At 40.7% G+C, this 23,014-nt stretch overlaps 1 protein-coding gene across 3 annotated transcripts in view; it reads right to left on the bottom strand.

Moving 5' to 3' along the window:
• The window catches only part of shroom3 (shroom family member 3), a 76,677-nt gene that overhangs the window by 14,075 nt on the left and 39,588 nt on the right, over positions 1–23,014 (bottom strand). For 2 of the 3 annotated variants that reach the window (XM_067424755.1, XM_067424757.1), the window contains 3 exons: positions 16,763–16,861; positions 6,863–6,997; positions 749–3,755 (listed from right to left, as the gene is read on the bottom strand). In XM_067424755.1, coding sequence (XP_067280856.1) covers positions 749–3,755; positions 6,863–6,997; positions 16,763–16,861 — 3,241 coding nt within the window. Of the gene's footprint in view, positions 1–748; positions 3,756–6,862; positions 6,998–11,488; positions 11,683–16,762; positions 16,862–23,014 lie in introns of those variants that run through there. The other variant, XM_067424756.1, reaches the window with a different exon arrangement.

Raw genomic sequence — 23,014 nt, 5'->3', positions numbered from 1 at the left:
GAATGTTTAAGTTTATGTAAAACCACAAAATTAGTAAGTAGCAAAGTCATCATGCTGGTATTTTATCTACTGGCTTGAAACCACTTCCAATTTTGGAATATGTGAATAGTCTGGGATTTCACAGGATAGTTGTGCGTCTACTGTACACGGCCATCATCATACCAGAACCATTATAGTTTACATAAAGGATAATTATTCCCTCAGATAAATGGCCTTCTTAACCATTCCAAATATTTTAAACCCAAAACCATGACGAGTTGTCCATTATCTCCAACTCCTCCCCTCCTGGCACAGAAGGAGTGCAGTTATCTGTTGCACATCTGTCAGATCTCTGACTCTAGCCTAGGCTCTGTGGCACCAAACAGGAAGTGAGGAGCACTGGCCTCATCCTGTGGAGCACCAGGAGAGGGTACAAAATGTATTATCTGCCCATCTCTTGGAAAGGAACTGCTCCTTTGCCCTACAACAGACCACCAAGGACCATAATTGGTTGAAAACTGATCATCACTGAACACCACATTGACTTTTAGTTTTTTTCTCCAAACATTTTTTACCTAAGCAAAAAGCTAGCTGGGCGAACCCTGAGTGACTAATTGTTTTTAACTATTTAATAGGAGAGTTAAAATAAGCAAATCTGCTCTGCCATGAACACTGTTACTGTTTAACTTTGTGTGATATGAAGTCATGTCACTTCAATGATCTAACCAGTCAAGCTCGCCTGGCTTGTTTGCCACCAAATAAATGTTACCTGACTGAAGTTCTCCACTGGAGAGGACTTGGAGCGGGAGTGCTGAGGAACAGGACGTTCTTCACTACGGTCCAGCAAATCCTCAGCTGATGCGGACCTCCCTGAGTTTTTAGCTGATGTGGCTCTCTCAAAAATGGCCTCCAGGTGCTGCGGAAGTGTATTTCTGGTCAGGGTTGGGCCTGGTTTATGAGATTCAGAATTTGTGCTTTGTGACTGATGGGCAAAAAACTCATGCCGTGTGTGGTTTTGGGTGCCCCTGAGAGGGTAAAAGGAGCTTTGCAATCCTGCTGGAAGGGTGGAGGCTCTTTGTATACCACCAGAGAGGCCATCATGTCCCGGCTCTTGCAAAGAGCACACACTTGCGGTAGAGTTGAGGCTCCGCAAGTCAGCAGAAGAGGAAGCAGACTGTAGATAAGCACTATGTGGGCGGTTTGGACGTCCGTCTACTCTTCTACCTGTTTTGCGCTCCATGTACTCAACTAAGGCATCTTGCTGCATTTGCTTCAAATCAGGCCTGGAGGAGAAAAATCTGGGATCAGTGTTGCGATTTGCCACCTGCTCAAACATCCTGCGTCGGTCTGCCACACTCGTCTCGCTTGCCAGAAGCTGTTGAACATTCCTCTCAGCCTGACTGATTTCCTGAGTCATCACTCCAACTTCATGCATGTTTTCAGGCTCGGAAAATGATCGCTTCTTCTGCTCCATCGTAAACCGCTTGCGTCCACAGATCCGCATAACTGGGGGTCCAACAGCCGGAACACTAGGGAGTTCAGGAAGAGTGGTTCTGTTTGGTGCTTCAACAGGAACAACATGTCGTTCCTTTGGAGTGTGTGGGGACGTTGTAGGTGTTTTAGGACTTGTACTTGGACCTTTTCGTTCTAGGGATGCATGTTTGGCTGGCACTGGTGGAGGGATAACACCAAGGTCCCGTCTTCTGAAGGAAGTTGACCTGAGAACCTTAGACTGGGCATCTTTAAGGCTGTCTCTATATGCTCTGTTAAAAGATGTGTCTTGGATGGTGCCTAACATGTCATGAATGTCACCTTTCCCATGGATATCTTTATCATTCCCTTCACCAAGCTGAAAGGTGCTCTTACTCCTTTGAAGACAGGTCTTCTGGGTGACAACAGGTTCTTTTTGCTGGCGATGTTGGACATGATCACTACTCCCACGTCTCATTCGGAAATCCTGTTGCACTTCCATGTGTCCATCATAGCTTGACATGGTAGAAGTACTCTGAGTTCTCCCATGAGGGATTGTGCTGTTGCTTCTCTCCAACATGTTGTGCACGTCCTCCACACCAGAGAAGGAGCTCTTGGCACTGGAAGGTCTTGATGTTTGGCTCAGACGAGCCAGAGAACCATGGTGGGAGAGGCTGCTATGACTGCGAGGTTTGACTTGCTGTTTCTCAAAATGACTTACTTTCTCCAGCACAGACATGCTACGCTCGCTCTGGAAACTGCTTTGGCTAGCAGTACTCTCTGGACTGGTGCATCGTTGAACCTCAGCAAGTGCATTTTCCAGTCTGGTCAGGGGGTGATCAAAGTCTTGACCTCTCTGCTGGAGAGCATTAGAGTCACTGTTGTGCCTTAAAGGTTTGACTAGCTGGTCACTTCCTTGAGTTTGGATGACATTTCCTCTGTATGTTTGAGGAACTTGTCCCTGTGCAACTTTCCCAAAGTAAAATGTGTCTGGATGGATGTTTTGCTCATTGCATTTATTTTGTTCTTCATCTCGAGGTGGCCTGTAGTTGTCGTATACTTCCATATTAAGCGAAAACCTTGGCCTCTCTCTTGGTTGCACAGGAGTGTAAGGGTCCCTCCTCTCCTGGGGTACATATGGTGTTTGTGACTTCTGCACTTGTGCCTGCAAATGAGGCCGATAAAAAACAGGTTTAACTTGTGTGTCATCTTGCACTTTATCGGAGAGCTTAGGCTGTGCAGAAACATAGGTTTGGACAGGGTTTGGGTTGGGAACATTGCTTTGGTATCCGTTTTCAAGGGTGACCCTGTCCTCTTTCACTGGTCCACCTAAGTGGTCACAGTGATGGTTTTGCTTGCTCTCCTTGGCCAATGCTGGGTAGACACTGACAGAGTTAGGGTTGCTGGTTGGGATTTGTGCAAAATGTGGCTCTGGTGGTGGAACAGGGTAGATGCTGGTGGGTAACATGAGGCGGCCGGGTTGTGCGGCTTGAGGACAACCCTGTTTGGGTTTGGTGGTAGGGCTACTTTCAGGGCTTTTTTCAATCACTGTGTGCAACTGACCTTCAGCTCCAAACGATGACTTTCCAATTGCCACAGAACCACTTGAGTGATGCCAAGAACCCTTGTTAAGTGCCCGCTGTGACCGAGCATGCTCAAGACTCGACCAAGAGTTGGGACGCTCGTGATTACGAAATGCTGCATAGCTGTCGCTGCGTAATGGAGGAGCTGGTGCTGATTTTAGGTTCTCATAGGAGTGCCGGTTGTGAGCTGGATCCCAGACTGTCCCAACACTGTGACGTTGTGAGCTGGTGGTGCTTCCACTACTCCCACTGCTTCCACTACTACTGCTGCCACGATGACAGATCATGCCTGGGGCATTCCCACTTCTAGACTGTGCTCTGCTGTCACTGGTTCTCATTAATGCTGAAGAGGTAATCTCATGCTCTTCAGACATACCCTGTTGGGGGTCGTACACAGTGCGTACGTAGCGTATATCGGCCTGCTGCATCCCTTCTCTCTGTGGAACGTTCTCCATGGAATATGACCTCTCCTTGTTAAACGATGGTGCCGCTGCAAGGTACTCTGGGATACTAGAGCTGGTGGAGAAAGAACTGTATGCAGAATCCCGCTTGCTGTGCAGGTGATCGATGCTGCTGGTGGATTTGGATGATGATAGTTGATAGCTGGAGCTGTAGGCTGGGTGCCCGTGGTCTAGGCTCTCCATGCTTCCCCGGGAACTGTACTGATCCGGGCTCTTCCGAAGAAATCCTGTCTCAAATCCTGATAGGTCTGTGGTCGAAGCACTGCAAGACAAAAATGAGAAACATGAGTAATATACTATGAACTATGATATATATTCTAATTCTGATCATTTTACTAGGGTGGGGGGAAAGAGATAAGAATATGCATAAGAGCAATAATAAGGTTTTACTGAGGTAATATATCAGATTGAGATACTATTGTGGTTGTCGGTCTGCGTTAAATTAGTAGCCGTTACATACTCGGACAGACATCAAAGACATTTGTGTTTGCTTTGCCTGTGACTCAATTTTTCAACAAAGTATAAAGACGGTCTCTGATAAGAATAAATGTCACAATGCATTTGATGTTATTGATGTCTGGACTTTTTAACAACATATCTGGTGTTGATTAAACCGTGAAGCTTATCAAGTCATGAATTTGCATTGAGATTTACTCATAATTCCTGTTCTCTCATCCCTGATCATGTGAGGATAATGTGACAAATATACACCATTAGAACTGTCACCAAACTTATTGACTGTGGGAATCTGATACATAAAGGTTGAAATCATGGTGGTGTGTTGTGTGTGTGTGTGTGTGTGTGTGTGAGACAGTGATGCCCTGGGTATGTGCCCTTTTATGGGTATGTGATTGCCGGACTCTGAAAGCTGGCATTTCTGCTGGCATAATTAACATGATGTCACTGACCCATTGTCAACCGCTCTGCAGTCACCCCTCTAAGAACTAGATCAACCAATCACAGGTCAGTCCATCAAACAAAGACCACCAGGTCTCAGAATGTGGAACGCTATTGGTGTAGCCCACGGTGACCATCGCCATGGGAACCTTTGGAGGGTTGTCGAGGGAGTGTCATCCCAAAGAATGTTTTTTCTTTTTTTTCTTTACAACGTGCGTCAATGCTTTGCTTTCTGGTCCTCTTCAAACACTCTAATTGTTTTTCTTTCAGTGTCATCACTGATGGCCCTTGAACGTTCTGGTCTAAATACAGTGATAATGACCCAGATAACAAGCACACAAGGTTTTGGAATGTTTGGGCAACTACATAAAATATGCCCTCTGCTTATGCTATGACCGTACACAACCAGAAACCAAGAGCTGTGTCTGACCAAAATAATCAACATTTATATCTACTAACGGTCATGTTTATGGACCTTTTAAGCCACTGATATGTGCATATGCATCCACATGCCACTTAGATAACACCCTCAAGAGCTAATCATTTTCATGTATCAAGAGGTTGCAACTTTTTAGGAAATACCTCAATCAGGTGTTGCAACCCAAACAAAGAACACATATTATTCTCTCTCTCTGAATAAACGACTTCATTGTTGTCAGTGGATTATTGCTAATCTGTGTGGGCCGAACCTTCAGTTGCATAGCTGGGAACAGTTCAAAATGTAATCTTCACTATTGTATCTGACAATCATCATCATCCTTGTGAAACAGAAACAAATGATGAAGAAAAACAATTAAGGTATGAACGTATGATTCTCTGCTGTTGTTTTATTTGCTTTAAAAAGGTTAGAAGAAGAACTTAGGGGTGGGCGATGTGACGATTTTATATGGTGATCGATCTTGAAGATGTGCACAATCTACTTTTCAAGCAAACTGTAGAGATCAAGATTTTTGATTTCCTCATAATAATGCCGTTCCTTTCCTTTAAAGCGGTGTGTTTTGCCCGTCCTTAAAAGCCTAAACCTAACATCCAAATCAGTCAAATCCTGTAACATGACATGTCATAAAATACGGTCTACTGCAGGATATGCATTATTTTATAAAGACTCATTAAAACCTCATTAAACTGCGAAAGAGTCAGAGCCCCACTCATTTTCTGTGTGTGAGCTGCGAGATGAAGCACGCCTAAATGGTCAAATATATACAAAACTATCAAAATGTCCATCTTGGCGAGCATATACATAAATCCAGTCAGTAATGTCCTAAAGGGTTAGTTCACCCAAAAATGACAATTCTGTCATTAATGAATTGTCTAATGGAATTTCATGCCCACTGACTTATTACACATTACACTATTTACACTGTTAAAGAGTAACTAAACAAGGCAAAACAAAAAAAAATATTTGGACGAATGAAGGAGTATTTCTTTTCCAAATACGCTCCTTCAGAATTCGAACAAGTTTTGGAAAGTGTTTTTTCCGAGTATGATGTCATGAAGGGCGGAATTCCTTGTATGGGCACATCAAGCAGAGCGAGAGCAAGTGCGCGCCCATCATTGAGCTTCTGTTGGGTTACGGGAGTCGTCGGCAGTGCTGTTATTTTGTTTTTAGACCACAAAATCAACAATGTAACTAAAAGAAGTGTTTCTGGTGGTGAGGGAAAGATAACCTTGTTCAGCTTCCCAAAAAACCCAGAGTTAAGGAAACAGTGGATGCAGTTTGTTTTTTCCGGAGCAGCAACGGAGTTCTGCAAGTGTGTTTGTTTGTTACCGGTCACGAGTTGAAACCGCAGGCGGCGGTGAGTGAAACTGAATCAAATGTCTGTTTTGTTGGCAATCGGCACGTAAGTAGATATAATGAACAACAACATAAATGCATAGTGAATCAAAAGTTATCCAGGGATAATGCCATTGTGTGTGTCTTGATTCTTTAGCCACACCCACTGCATGCCACGTGAGTTCTGTACAGCGTATCTGTCTTTTATAAATATGATAAACTAAAGACTCTTCGGAGATATGAGGAATGCAATACTACTCTATTGGTACTCAAGATTGACATGATATTGCCAGAAACGGTGTGTTATGAACCCTTTAAACAAAAGACAAATACAAAATCACTCACTGCACTTAACTGAATAATTTTTAGATGTTATGATAATAATGATACATCTTTATTATTTCAAACAGTGAAGACTATGTAGTGTTTTGATGTTTAACTCAGGGTTTAATGACTTTTTTTGACAACTGTTTTTTTTTAATGCAACACTGTTTTAAATTGTGCAAATAGATAAGTCTATAGGCTTGTTCTAGTCTGGATAATCTCAATGGTACATCTCAAAATTACAAAGACTGCGATTCAGATCATGGATTGTTATTGCTTGTTGATAAGATCGTAATATGAAATTTTGGGAAGATTGCCCAGCCCTAAAGGCACTAGACTGCAGGTGTTTGTGTGTGTGTGTGAGTTGCAATGACCTGGAGTGGTAGCTCTGGTGCCAGGGGGCTCCCACACCACCCTGGGTGACTTGCATCATGCTTTCTGAGTCCTGAGGGCCCTCGCCCAGTTTAGTAGAATGCCAGGAATGAGGTCGAGATCCGGGCTCACTCCGTCTGGGGAAAAAAGAAATAGATTCAAAGAAATGTAAAAGGCCATGCCTTTGCAGAATGCACCTCAAATACATGAAGTAAACACAACAGTAGAATGAAAAATAAATCATTAAAACACAAAAGTCGGAAATAGTTTAGTGAGAAGTCAAAGTGGTTTAATGTAAGCATAAAGCTCGCATTGTCTGGTGTAGTCAAGGCCACTGAGGATAAAGGATCAAAACATCCCTGAAGAATGTGCCACTGCATTACAAGTAGAATCTCACTGTGTAAACATCAGTAAATAGATACTTCCTAATCTAGCCACTGGAAAATTGAAGGCAACCAATATTTGGACTGAGGATTTCAATTCATATTTTATGTTACAAATATTTATGTATTATAAACATCCATTCCTAAGAACCAGGTATAAAATTCTGGGAAGTTGGAAGTAGATTTCTATTTCTAGTTTTGGCACAGGGTGCTGAAGTATGTTTTCGAAACATGGCAAGAATGCCGGCATTGTTTGAAACAAAAACATTTTTGGTTTCAAACGGCGTGGAACATAATGAATGTTTTTCATATAACGATCAGCAGACTGTCTGTGCCTACTGCTGCTCCAGACATTTGAACACACACACACACACACACACACACACACACACACACACACACACGCACGCATACACGCGCACAATGCCAGTTTGTGCCCAACCAGTCTGCTGACTGAAGTGACCTACTAAGGTCTTTAATGATGGTGTGAGATCAGTAGCCAGAAAGACAAAGCCAGTAAGAGACTAAAGATCATGTTCAGTCAGCTGACTGGGCAAATGTAGCACATACCTCCTTTAGTGATCTTCTAGAATTGAAGAACTTGGAACATTAAAGTTCCAGGACTTCAGCGTTGTACAAGATTGTAGTGCAATTAATCAATATGACTATGATAAACAGAGTGTGTGTGTGTGCCCTTGTTTATAAAACATTGTGGAGACCAAATGTCCCCATAAGGATAGTAAAACCGGAGATTACCTACATTGTGGGAACCAGCCAGCGGTCCCCACTTTTCAAAAGGCCTATAAATCATACAGGATGAGTTTTTTTGAGAAAGTAAAAATGCAGAATGTTTCCTGTGATGGGTAGGTTTAGGGGCCGGGGCAGTGTAAGGGGATAGAAAATACGGTTTGTAGAGAATAAAAACCATTACATCTATGGAGAGTCCCCACAAAGATAGTGAACCAGACACGTGTGTGTGTGTGTGTGTGTCCGTGTGTGTGTATGTATTATTAACAGCAGTATTTTATTATTCAAATATTAAACAGAATGAGAAACATTGCTATTGTAATATACCACTGTATTAAATACAATTATTAAACTAAATAACAAATATTACAATTATAATACACCACTGTAAAATGAAAAGATAGTAGGTCATTGTTTGAGGAGCTGCAAATTCCTCCACAAAGCTGCACCTAGATGATCACATTTCTCAGGACAATGAAGTGTCTTAGCCTCCACATAGACGTGTTTCCTTAACAACCCCACTCCCTTGAACTTTGACCCTGCTCTATGGAGACCGATCAGACATTGCATCTGCAAAACATCTGGCTTTTATGATATGTTGCTATGGAGGCTTAACTTTCTTGCTGCTTTAACACACCCTCTTCCAAAGGGCCATTCCTTCTGACCAGTCCAGATTTGAATAAGATCAGTCATAAGGACTTCCACAAGTAAAATCAATGAAATCAATGTTTAGCAAAGTACAGCAGAGCGGACAACAGAGAACCCTTCTGACCACCGTATGATTGTTCGAACCCACTGCGGCTGAATCGGAGGGTAAACAGGAAACGCTGATCAGGAATTACTTATCTAGATTCACAGGAACGCAGTCGTTTCATCTAGGGAGGATAATTATGTTGCATTTTTAAAATAGTTTCTGTAATGAGTAATTATATACAGATTGTGGATTGCTGCCATGCATTACCTGCTCGACAGGAGCTTATTCATATTTATACTGCGGGGCTGTTGAATGCTCCAATCTGATTGGTTGACGAGTGTTCTAAGGTGTGCAATTATTTCCAGGGAAACACACGGATAAAGTAGTTCCAGGCAGGTCTTGACCGCGTTACAGTTCCATATCACTTCGCCAAATGATTTATTTCAAATTTTCAAATTCTTTACAGCCGATAACAGCAAAAGAACCAAATCGCACAACAACCGACCAAGCAAATAAACAAAGTAAACAATAGGATAAAAATGACAAATTATTTCCATGTTTTTGCCATAAAATGACATTTTAATATGTGCGGAAGCACACACTCTCCCGCTATCTCTCTCTCTCACACTTAAACACACACACATACAGTACGGACACACACTCGCACACCAACATGTTGTCAGTGACTGCTCTGATGATTTTATCAGTAAAATATTTTAACAACTTAAAAGCTACGTGACATTTCTCACTAGCCAGTTAATAACGGCGCTGTTCTTGAAGCACATAAACTGCCGAACACTGTTGAGAGATGCACAGACTCATAGTAATTCATATATGCTAAGGCCCAATCCCATTTCTACCCCTTCCAGAGAACGTGCAAGATGTAAATGGGGTGTCTCGATTCTGTTTTACTTGGAGGGAAAAGACCAGATAGCCCTTCAAACGAAGATTTTTCGGGACCACACTTGAGTGATATGAACTTAATAATACAGTTAAAAGAAATATCTGGTCATCCTTCATAGCGCAGTCGCTATGTACATCTCGTATCGTCTTTAAACTCGTGTTACTAAAGCAACAATGGAATCGTTTGTATAATATTGCAAAGAGCTCCGTTATCGCAGCACAACATTAGAAAACTAAACCATATGCGTACCGGCACAGAATGGAACAGTTAATAAACTAAGAGAACAGTTTGGCCCGATAGAAAAGCAGCGCCACCAGTCTTGTATGTTCACGCCTGATTTCTGTTAGATACGTGCATTTCATTGCTGTTCATACTGGTTAAATGTTACAGGAGACTAATAAAAGAAACAAATATTCACTATTAACTAGTAACTAGATGATTCACTTATCATCTAGTAAGATAGTTTTCTAGCATTTAAGTTTAGGTATTAAGTAGGATTAAGGGATGCAGAATAAGGCATTAATAAGGCATTAACCAACACCTCCAGCCTGGTCAAGAAGGCTCACCAGCGCCTCTTCTTCCTGAGGACACTGAGGAAGAACCAACTCTCCTCGACTATCCTGGTGAACTTCTATCGCTGCGCAATAGAAAGCATCCTGACCAACTGTGTTACAGTATGGTATGGGAGCTGCTCTATTGCAGAGCGCAAGGCACTGCAACGGGTGGTGAAAACTGCCCAGCGCATCACAGGGACTCCACTACCTGCCATCGAGCACATCCAGAGGAAACGCTGTCTGCATCGAGCTCGCAGCATCCTTAAAGACTCCTCTCACCCAGCCTACAGACTGTTTACTCTCCTGCCCTCCGGCAGACGTTTCAGGTCCCTCCGGACCAGGACCAGCAGACTAAAGAACAGTTTTTTTCCAAAAGCTGTCTCTTTGCTGAACTCTAACCCTCGCTGACCCAACTCCCCTCATACATGGCTAACTCTCCTCTCCCCCCTCACATCTGCCTTTACTTCGTTTGCACTACTGGAATGTTCATTTGCACTACAGACTGTTTAATACAGCGACAGCTGTTTACTTAAGCATCTTGCACTACTCCACCTTAACTTGAATATGCTCATTTGCACTATATCATACATTGCTACACTGCTCATCTTATTTCTAACTTATTGTACACATTGATTCTATGATCATATTCATAGTACATATTCACCTGTATAGTCTGTTTATAGTAATAGTTATCTGTATATTATATTTATATAGCACATATTAACCTGTATATTCTGTTTATAGCAATAATCATCTCTATTTATATCAGTACATAACCATGTCCTGCACTTATTCAACCACTGTAAATACTGCACTTTCTACTATTGCACTTCTGGTTAGACCCAAACTGCATTTCGTTGCCTTGTACCTGTACTTGTGTAATGACAATAAAGTTGAATCTAATCTAATCTAATCTAATATGTGCTTTAATTACTAATAAGCAGACAATATCCTTGTAATATGGATGCTAATAAGCAAGTAGTTAATAGTGAGAACTGGACCTTAAGCTAAAGTTTTACCTTAAAACCTAAATAATAATCAAATGATAATAACAATCCTATAATAAAAAGAAGAATTCCTATTCAGGGCCATTCCATTTTTGTCCATATAATAAAAGTCAAAAAAAGTCATACAGGTCCATGGTTAATAAACCAAGGCAGGATTTACAATTTTGCCAGAACTAACCCTTTATTCCAGCAGGTTTATAAAGCAAGTAGCTCATTTAAAGCATGTCAAAGGCCTTCCTCAAACTCGTTACCATCCCATCTCCTTAAAGCAGTACTGACCTACAAACTGCAACCTGTTATTCCCTGGCTATCCTCCCTTACTGAACACTCAGCAATTACCTTGCAGTAAGTCTCAGCACTTTTGAGATGAGTCCAGTGGCCAGACCGTTGACGCTGGTCTCCGACGGTGTCTTACACAGTGCCCCCTCTGAACGTCCAAGATTCGATTTTTGCTTCCTCCGCAGCTTTTTGCGGTAAAAGGCCCCGAGCAGCTCCATGTCGTCCTTCGCAGTCTCCCGATAAACTGAGAGTAAAACGAGTGGCGGTTGGAAGGGTTGGCGGGACGCAAAGGTCGTTAAAACACGCAATTAAGAGTCATTAAAACGGCTCGATAAGAGCTAGAATAAACATCCTGCCCTCCGCAGCAACGGGCGCTCGGGACAAACATATTTCAAAAACGAAGATAGAAGGAGGACAAAAGGGGAGGGAAAAAAAGCTTCCTTCGTGAGACTGGATATTAGAAAATGTTGGAGTTGGATATAAGAAAGTGGGTAAAGAGAAATATAACGCAACCCGCTGAAAAGCTGGGAGCAAATGTGAACACATGATAGCATGCGTTCACAACATCAAACAAAGACTGTTCTTTGTGCGCATCTTCCTCTCTTCCTTTCTTTTTCTCCCTCTTCGTCATCGTGATCATCCACGTGATCCCAGAAAAGTCAACAAGCCCATCCGTGCCCAGAGGGCATTAATAAAACGGGAAGGCCATAGTTAGGGTGTGTCGCAGGGTTGCTTTCATGTGCTGGTGACAGCCGTCTCCGGGCCTGGAGGGAATGTGTGCAGGTGTAATAGCACAGGTGTCTTCACCTGTCCACAAAATAAGGCCACTGGATGTGAGCAGCGTGTTGACATATTGCTCAGTTTACCCTTACGTGCACATCAGAAGGACCTGAGGTTTCTTAGACAAATACATCACAGAGTGATGACACCCGAGTACAATAACTGCGGATTTCCGTGGCATCCCATCGTTCCCAGGAGAGTCCCTTCTCGCCACACTCTCACAGTAACCTGACTCTCAGGGAGTCCAAAGGGTCTGACCCACAACCCCCCCAAAACCATCTCTCTCGAGCCTTCTCGTCGCCTGCCCGGCTGGGCCAGACTGCAAAGGGTGTGTCCCTCTGCAGAAACCTTATCTGATCCCTGGGAACACGGCTCTTAAACTACACTAATCTGTTTGATCTGAGAGGAAAATGAAACTGGAGAATGGGATCAGACTGGGATGGGGTGTTTGTACGGTGAGGTTTGAGAGGAGAACGGAGATGGACGCTAAATACTGTCTGTCTGGTGTGGCTCTGATTGTTGCAATCACAGAGTTGTGTGTGTGTGTGTGTGGGATGGAAATGGATATATTTAGTGATGGAGCAGGTCACATGCTGGATCCCAAATTGTTTTCTATTGTATTATATTGTAAAATTAAATTTATTCATGTGATCAAAGCTGAATTTTCAGCATCATTACTCCAGTCACATGATCCTTCAGAAATCATTCTGATATGAGGATATGCTGCTCATGAAACCTTTCTGATTATTATAAATGTTGAAAACCGTTGTGCTGCTTAATATTTTGTGAAAACTTTGAATTTTTTTTAGGAATCTTTAATGAATAGAAAGTTTATTTTTTTGAAAGATTACTTTTGATCAATTTAATGCCTTCCATAGATGTAATGGTTTTTATACCGTACAAATCCCCTTACACTGCCCCTGCCCCTAAACCTACCCATCACAGGAAACATTCTGCATTTTACTTTCTCAAAAAATCTAATCCTTTATGATTTATAAGCATTTTGAAAAGGCGCACACACACACACACACACACACACACACACACACACACACACACACACACACACTTATTTAATAAAAATACATTTTTCATGGAAAACATAAAAATGCTAGCCTAGAAATCTAGAAGCACCCTAGCGTCAGCAAATCTAATCGGCCGCGAGTGTCGTCTAGCAACTCTCAATACCCTTCTGAGCTGTAATCGCCTAACTCTTGCCGGGCCAATCACATCGTGTATAGAGTCGGTGGGCGGGGCCATAATGACGACGGCCGAGTTGCGCTTGCGTGCTTCTAGTAAACACAGAAACTGGCGAACGGCGGCGGTCTTTCGAATCAGCTTTGACCGCGACTCTGGAAGACTATTGGAGTTGAGCTTTCCTCTGAGAAAAGAACAAAGAACGGCACTGAAGTCATTCTTAAAAAGGGAAGATGTGTTCAGAGTTTTGCTGACCGGATACGGCGAATGTTTAATCTATCAACAAGCTCTGCTTCACCTTCGTTGCTCTGGTTGGTTGTAGCGCTATCCTATCGCGTGCAGAGGGAGTTTGAAAGACAACCGTTTATCCCGCCCCTCGGATTGAGCTGTCAATGGTGAGTTTCCAGACCAAACATCTTGATGTGGGTCTGGCTTGTCAGGCTATAAAAATGCTGATTAAGTAATGGATTTCTGCAGTGTATAAAATCTGGGCACCCATGTAATTTTTTTCCAATGCATTATAATTCAGGCAAAATTGGAATGCAGCCATAAAAGATTAGTTCACCCAAAAATGAAAATGATGTCAATAATTACTTACCCCTTTATGTCATTCCAATATATTCCATAAGACCTTTGCTCATCTTCAGAACACAAATTTATATATTTTTTTAAATAAAATCCGAGACTCCAGTGGTTCAACCTTAATTGTATGAAGCGACGAGAATACTTTTTGTGCAAAAAAAAAAAAAAAAAAAAAACTTTATTCAAGAATCTCTTCTCATTAACGTTATTCTCCACACAGTGACACAGTGCAGCGCTTCCAGGTTCTACGTCAGAACGCTGGCACATTATTGGCCGGCTCCTGCATCAGCAACAAAGCGCTGCACATTTCATCAAAAATATATCAATTTGGGTTGTGAAGATGAACGAAGGTCATATGGGTTTGGAACGACAGGAGGGTGAGAAATTAATGACAGAAATGTCATTTTTGGGTGAACTATTTCTTTAAGGCCCCAATATACTCACAGTTCTTTTTCAATCTTCACTTAGGGGGTAAAAAGATTTTCGAAATACATGACCAGTTGGCCTATATGGTTAGAGAACATACATACACCGTCCACACGTTTAGATGAATATGTAAATATGTGCTGCGTGCTTTCCTCTCAATAACAAAATAAACAAAAATGACAGCGGTGAGAAAACAGAAAGCATCTGTTCATAGCGATGTGGATGTTTGCACCAGCTCTGCAATTCAACTCTAGAGTCAAGTCACGTTTATTAATACAGTACTTTATACAATAATTTACAGTTTAATAAAACTATAACATGTTCTACTATAAAGCTATCCGAGTGTGTTCATATTTTTACTCATGGACGTCTGACTTTGAAGTCTGAACACAAGAAATGAACCAGAAAATATTTACATGTAAAAGAAGGTGGAGCCACAGAGCCACACCTACCTATTACATAATCTTCACAGACCAATGGTGGCATGAGCATTTACCACCCAGAGCAAACTTTTCAAACTCATGAAACGAACTCCAAACAAACTTTGTTTTGGCCTGATTTTGTTTAAATTACATCATACCAGTTCATCAATTTCGCTTGAAGTATATTGAGGCCTTTACATCTGGATGCCATCTCAAGACATAAGTGAAGTAACTTCTATCTTCCATCCAGCTTTGCTTAAATCAGAAGATGGAGAGAATACGGAGAAGATCACCTTATACTGACCCCACAGACTATCCATTACTATCATGAACCCTCAAACCGAGTGTATTAGAGTTCTTTAAACGAACACGGTTCATCGGAATGAAGACATCCAGGGGGAGACGGGTTATGTTATTAATGCATGTCACTGTGGGATTATGGGAAATCCTACCTCTGAGTGTGCGAATAACATTGGAATGTTCACAATCCAGGAACATGGATGAAAAACACACATGACAGATGAACTGCAAGTGAACTAGACATTATTAACGTCCTAAAAGAAGATTCTTCTTCTAAGAACCAATTACAACATTATGGAGAGTTGAGAGAGAGAATTTAAGATGGAGTTATAAATCGTTGTCCCAAGATACTTTAGACTCACTTCCTGTAAACATTCCATGAATATCACAATGCATGTGTAAGATAACACACGATTACACGCATGTAAATAACTGCTCTAAACTGCATGGTCTTGGATTAATCTTTGTACATCTATAGTGTTTTACACAACAAATTACTCAAATCCATCAAATCACCAATGAAAACTTTAATAACTGCAAGAAAGGACCATCTAAACATGTTTTTTTTTCCTTTTCATCAGCATTACAAAGGTGAGTGGACCCTATTAGGAATACTCTAAAAGCTTCTCCGGGAACATGGCAACAGAACGTGGACAAAATTAAAACAGATTCAGTACGTGTTTACATGAGAGGGATGGGAAATATTGTGCACGCTATCTGTCTTTGTGTCTCTGGAGTGATTAGCGCGCCATCTGTCGGACCAATAAAATCTACTGGATGAAGACTGAATGAACTTTTTAATGTATTTATGCATTTGAAATTACTGTACATTATATATTTGAACTGTATAACTAAAATGCTTTACATAAACGGTTCAAAAGTTTGGAGCCAGAAAGATTTTTATCTTATCAACATGTCCCCTATCTCATAATATGTGTGTATATATATATATATATATATACACACAAAACCTTTCCATTACAGCCTTATTCTGATGAAAGTGAGATTTTGGGTTGTCTCTCTATTTATAGCATCTGTGCACAGTACTCCAGTTTTATTTACAGAGAGAAACTAGTAAAAAAAAGATTCCTTTTGACATGTGAGACAACAACACAATGTTGCCCTTCTCCGAAAATCCCCTTTAAACCCCGTAAACAGCTCAGTATTAGTGAATTTAGAGTAAAAGGAGACGGGATGCAATGACAGTCACCCCTAACATGACCGTTGGGGAAAACATAATTCCAAATCCACAAATCCAGCACTTCCTTTTCCTGCAAGAGACATGTTCGTTTCCCGTTTCCCGCAGATAAAAAATAGAAGTGAGGTTCTGTTTCCTGAGAATTTCTTCTGATGAATGACCTCATGTGAGCAGATCAGGCTTTTTATAGTTAACTAAAACCATTAAAAAACATCTTTGTTACTTGAAATAAAATGAGTGTTAACAAAAACGCTCTTTTTTTTGTGTTTATTTCTCCTAATTTTATTGGTGACTTACTACTTGTGTTTTTTTTTTAATGAAAATAAAAAGAAGAGTAGATTTTTTTTGTAATCTTCATGGTAACTCAAGAGCAGATGCAAGCAGGCATGACCAAACACACCGACGAACAGCGAGTTAATCTCTTCACACCTGTTTTTGATGCGTAGTTTCACTCCTCCGCTGCATCTGCCGTCTCTGGAAGGACTGAGAGGTCGTGGGTCAGAACAGCAAGGGCCTGGACAACACTCTCTGCAAACACAGACAGAAGTTTAGGTTAGAAACTCACTCTTTATAAATCACATACAGTTAAAGTGCTCGTTTTGTGGAAAACAGAACAGCTTTTTCCAAAATAAAACAAAACATGATCAAACGTCTAGCTAATCGAAACCTGCTCTTGTTTAAAGATTGTCACGATTATGAAATCACAACCATGAGCTCATCAAGTTAAAAACAGGTCAATGAGTGTCGCGACGCCTGCATTGTATATGAAAGCTCTCTAAGAAATGCATACGATGGACATGACTAAACAAGGCTTGACTAGTTGATTGTGAAAATGTGTCATTTTGCACATCCCTAGTCTAGACAGTATAAGCTCATTGGTTACTTTGTAGATGATGCGTGTCTGTTTGTCTTTAGGTGATGTATTTTTGGAATTTGGAGAATCAATGTTGGACAGTGAGTGAGAAGACAATCTCTCTTGCTCCTTCACGTGAGTGTATTGTGCTCTTTTGGGATTGACTCAGTTCAAAAGCGGTGTTGTAGTGGCCGTATTTGATAAAGGAGGCACTGGCCGGTCCATTCACCACATGCTCACATGGATGTCATACACAGACAGTTTCTATTAACCTGAAGGACAGGATATGGTAAAGCCAAGCCTAGGCAGCACTCCAGTTTTTGGCTACGCATTGCTCTTAAGTAAAAATGCATAGTATACTGTATATTTGTTTTATTTTATATACAAGTACACACATTTATACTTATGATAGATAGACATCATCTCCTTTCTTATTATCACCACTAGTTATGTTTCCATCCTATTTTTATGTGTGTTTTGGGATATTGCATTAAAAAAAATTGGAATGGATGGATCCGCATAAATTAAAAAAATGCACATAAAAAAATATATGAGCTTAATTGAGGCATATACCTTTTTATACGATAAGATGACATGCACATAACATTTTATCAAATAAATCCCTCGATGCACAACAAAAAAAACTTGTGACTTTGCCTTAAGAGGATGTGATTGGATGACTGGACTAACCAGTGGACCAATCGCATTGCGACGCATCTCAAATGTTGGTTTGGTCATTTTTGAAATGGCTGAGCCGAAGTCTGTCATCAGAAGGATTTGGTTAAATTCCCTACTAAAAGCCCTCTCAACCACCGGGCATCGGCCTCCAAATGCAAGAAAAAATAACACGACAGCGTTTCTTGTGTTTCATGTGCGTGCTCTGAGAAGTCATTTATAATGATACAGGAAAAAAACAGATAATTTCTCCCAGTAGCAGCAACTTCCATTTTTATTATAGATATTTTGCAGCAGTTTTCCAGGAAGTGACTATTTTTGCTTTCTTGAACACGAGACGGAAATGTTCCGCAAATGTTTTAGGCCATACTTCCAATTTTGCACACAAGTTAAATTTGCAACTTTTAATGGAAACGGCTACTGATGAACAGTTGTGCTAGCCTAGAAATCTAGACGCACCCTAGCGGCAGCAAATCTAATCTGCCGCGAGTGTCGTCTAGCAACTCTCAATACACTTCTGAGCTGTAAACATCAAACTCTGTGTATAGAGTCGGTGGGCGGGGTTTATCATAATGACGGCCGAGTTGCGCTTGCGTGCTTCTAGTAAACACAGAAACTGCCGAACGACGGTCTTTCGAATCAGCTTTGACCGCGACTCTAGAAGACTTGGAGTTTAGCTTTTCTCTGAGAAAAGAACAAAGAACGGCACTGAAGTCATTCTTAAGAAGGGAAGATGCGAAAGTTTAATCTTCACATGTTTACTAGCTTCAACTATCTCCGCTTCACGTTGCTCTGGTTGGTGTAGCGCTATCCTATCGCGTGCAGAGGGAGTTTGAAAGACAACCGTTTATCCCGCCCCTCGGATTGAGCTGACAATGGTGAGTTTCCAGACCAAACATCTTGATGTGGGTCTGGCTTGTCAGGCTACAATTGTGCTGCTTATGTTCGTGGAAAATCATATATTTTTTCAGGATTCTTTGATGAATGCAAAATTCAAAAGAACAGCGTTTATTTGAAATAGAAATCTTTTGTAACGTTATGATTTTACTGTCAATTTTGATCAATTTAATGCATTCTTGCTGAAGAAAAACATGATTCTCTCAAAACAAAACTGAACCCTTATTTTTTGTAAACTAAAGGCTTCTTTGCTAAAGACAAAGCATTTCGTGTGACAAGTGCTTTGAGGCTATTTCATAAACTGCAAGAGCTTCGACAGCAAAACAGCAGCGCTCCCATCTCACCGAGGAATGGTGCGAGACAGAAACACGTGTCATGTTGACACAGCACTTCTATAGTTAGGGCATGTGTCATCGCTCTCTTTTTAAAGGCTTTCTGAAAGCTTTAACACACTAATAAAAGACAACACAAAGACGTTCCAAAAAACCCCACATAAACATTCACTTAAAGAGACAGTCTGTAAAAAAAAATAAAACCATAAATTCTCTCATCACCCTCACGTCATTCCAAAACCAGTATGACTTTCTTTCTAGCATGAGATATAAAAAAGATGTATAATATGATTCATTGTGTGAAAAGGAGAGCGTCGACCTTCTGCTAGATGACGTTTGGTTCAACACAAGCGTGAGAAAATGCTTTCCCTTTAAAAGTGAACAGCATGTCACATACCTCCATTTCAAATGTTCTTTCTTTTTTAAAGCCTGATTTATCACCGTCTCTTCAAACGGGTGTGATCAGCCCGGCTGCTGTAAATATGCATTGGCTCTGAGCCGTTTCAGAAAAGACATTCTTCTAATTATATCGCAATTAATCTCTTCAAAAGGCCTATGAAATCTACGAACATTTATTGGAGCGGAGAGTCTCGATACACCATCTCCGATCAACACGTTAACAATCCATGATTTAGATCCCAGCGTCTGCATCTCTAAACTCTTCAGCTCATATGCCCCAGCATTCCTTGCATACCTGCCCCCTGGAGGACCTTGGTGGTCACCATAGAGACGTGACCACCATGCAACTTCCTGTAAACCCGCAATGTTGCTCAGAGATACACCGGCGTTCGAAAGTGCATTAAAGTTCTTTTGAACTTTCACTTCATCAAAGAAATATGTAGGGACCATAAATAATCATATTTTGTGTGTGCATATGTGTGTGCATGTGTGCGCGTGTGTAAATATTCCACGCCACCCACACGCATGACCCTTTCCTCACAGATCTGACCTCTTCTCTTGTTTATATGTGTCTCGAGTGAAATGCACCCAACCACAACATCAATCAGCCGCTCAATAATAAACGCTGAGTACAGCCGAACTCTCCGCAGAGCGCGGGATGAACAAACGTGCTACTGAACAGAGACAGTCGCTTAGAGGGGGTCGAGGAAGACCACCAGCGCTCGTCACACCCAGATCTATCGTAAGACAGGAAGATCAGAGGTACTTAAAGTTCCCAAACACGGTTTTAGAGGTTTGTTAAACATCCATCCGCCTAGTGTTGTTCAGATGAAACTTAGAAACCGGTGACGAATTTCCACATATTTATCCACTGATTTTAGTGGAAATACATGGAACTCTGCAGAATAGATACACATTTTTTTTTTTTAAACCTGAGCATTTTAGTAATTCAAATGTTTAAATTGTATTTAAAATACTGCAATGGGCCAGATATTCTGCACATCAGCAGGTGCATGTCTCTCACACACAAAAAAAAATTTGTTTCCATAGGCGTAATGGTTTGTATACGGTATATTTTATCCCCCTTACACTGCCCCTGCCCCTAAACCTACCCATCCCAGGAAACATTCTGCATTTTTACATTTTCTTAAAAAACAAAACAATTTAGTATGTTTATGAATCCATTTACATTGTGGGGACCGCTGGCTGGTTTATCACAGGTTTATATGTCTCCACAAAGTAATATAAACAAGTACACACACACAAAACTTTTTTAACCTTAAAGTCAACTCAACTCAATCCTTGTCTTTAAACAGCCACTGTTATGATTGGCTAACGTCACTGAATAGGAAACAGTATCAACGCCCACTCTCTACAGCACATGAGAAAGTGCTCTGAAAACATTATCCATATAAAACTGTCTTTTACAGACAAAAAGCCTTATGAAATGTTTATGAAATCGCAAATCGCTTCCGACAACAATCTGCAGTCAAATTCTCAGAAGAATAATATAATACTTAGATGCAATCCTTAACGGATGCCATTAAAAATAAATCATACACTTGTTCCTGACACTAGGATCCTTCTGAAATCTCTAGAACTGAGCAAAAGAGACGAGTCAGAACGAACGTTCCTTTACTCTTTTCCATTATAGTGTAGACAGTATCAGCGATTATAATGAGATTTATTTGCTTTTGACGTGACGATTAAATGCCAGTGGGTGGGGCCTATGCTGTAACGGTGTCTTGCTCTGGAGGCGGGTATATGCAAATTAATTTGCTCATGTGACATCACAAATCCCACAATATCCAAAACGAGATGTTTTTAGAGCTTCATTAAATAAATACTATGTTGATAATGTGGAGGCATTTTAAGATATGAAACTTTCAGGATGTTTTAATGGTACAAAGACCTGTCAAAAGATCGGCAAACTTGGTTCCTCATGTCATGACCCCTTAAATGAAAGAATCTTTATATTTTCACAGGGTTTGTGTCCTGAGTTGCACTCTCAGCATACTTCAAATATGGACAACAAGGGGACATTCCCTTTAAAACATGCCATTCTCCTTGAACACACCCTTCACCTGCATTTATAGAAACTGTGAAAGTGTTTAAAGCTAAACCAGCTTGACCCGCTGCAGGAATGCTATTAACAGCAAGAGAACGAATACCTAGAGAAGGAACAAAGAAATAAAAGAATTTGTTTTGACATACATCGCTTCATCACATGAAGAAAGGAAAAAAGATTGAGAGAAAAGTCAAATATGCATTCAAGAAGCCCTTTGTTTATTTTAATAATGATGGTATTTACATGTACAACTCAAAATCTGATATTAATGCCGTTCTTGTTTGAAAAGACATCATCTCTCTCCATAAACAATACAAAGATGAAGAGCTGACGTATCTCTGTATCTGATAAACACAATCAATACAATCTGAATGCTTATGCAAAACAGCGTCTAGCATAATATTTATGGAAGGCATTTTTTTTTTTTTTTTTTTACATGAGACAGCCAACCAGAATAATATAGCAACTGCATGCCATGGTGACAGATACTGACTGGTTTTCGAACCCCCAATACAGTAAAGCTGCACATTTTAGACTGGCCTTTTAATGTGGCCAGCCAAAGGCAAACTTGTGCAATAATCATGCTGTTTAATCAGCATATTGATATGCCACACCTGTGAGGTAGATTAATTATCTTGGCAAAGGAGAAGTGCTCACTAACACAGATTTAGACAGATTTCAGAACAATATAACTGATTCATAAACCCACTGGCAATACGCATAAGCCTTTTGTGTACAAAATTCTTTCAGTTTAGCTCATGAAAAATGGGGGGAAAAAACAAAAAGTGTTTTTGTTCAGTGTATATTAAATTGAATTTGAAATACTTTTGCCGTTCAGAGAAAACTCAATGTGGCCGCGCGATGTCTGAAGTGGCATTCTGTGTGCATGAGTGTCTGTCACACGGACAGGAGATTCACAGACAGCACGCCAATACACATTTAATTTCTTATTTTTGCGTTTTATCCCGCTTGAATGGTTTAATAGCATTAGAATGAATGATAGTGTGATTATATACTATAGCACAGTTGAAAAAAAAAAAAACTGATGCTGGATTAAAAACAAATTGCCTGAAAAATATTAAACTGCTTGTTAGCTCGCTAATTTTGACAGTGCTAATAATTTTTTTAAGCAGATATATAAACCATCTCAGAGTAACTATATTGTCACTTAGCCCACATTCACATGAAACCAGAGCTTTCCCTTTTTAATCTTTTTTCCCCCTCGCCTCAAGAAACATTTTTACGTATACAGCTAAACGCATCTCCGTGTGTATATGGCCTAAGCTATTCCATTTTTAGAAATGTAATTGATTTGAATTAGCTTTAAATTGTGCAAAAGTGCAAATCTATCACGTCACACATGAAAGTGTTCATACAAAGGTTGCTTAACCTTAACCTGGCGAAAGAGACCAATTTTCATAAGAAAATATATCTTGTTTGCATCTTCTGTGCTGCTG

Source organism: Pseudorasbora parva, chromosome 18 (assembly GCF_024679245.1).
Source record: "Pseudorasbora parva isolate DD20220531a chromosome 18, ASM2467924v1, whole genome shotgun sequence".
Taxonomy (NCBI): Eukaryota; Metazoa; Chordata; class Actinopteri; order Cypriniformes; family Gobionidae; genus Pseudorasbora; species Pseudorasbora parva.
Note: the sequence above shows the minus strand (reverse complement) of the source record. Positions and strands in the feature narration are given on the sequence as shown.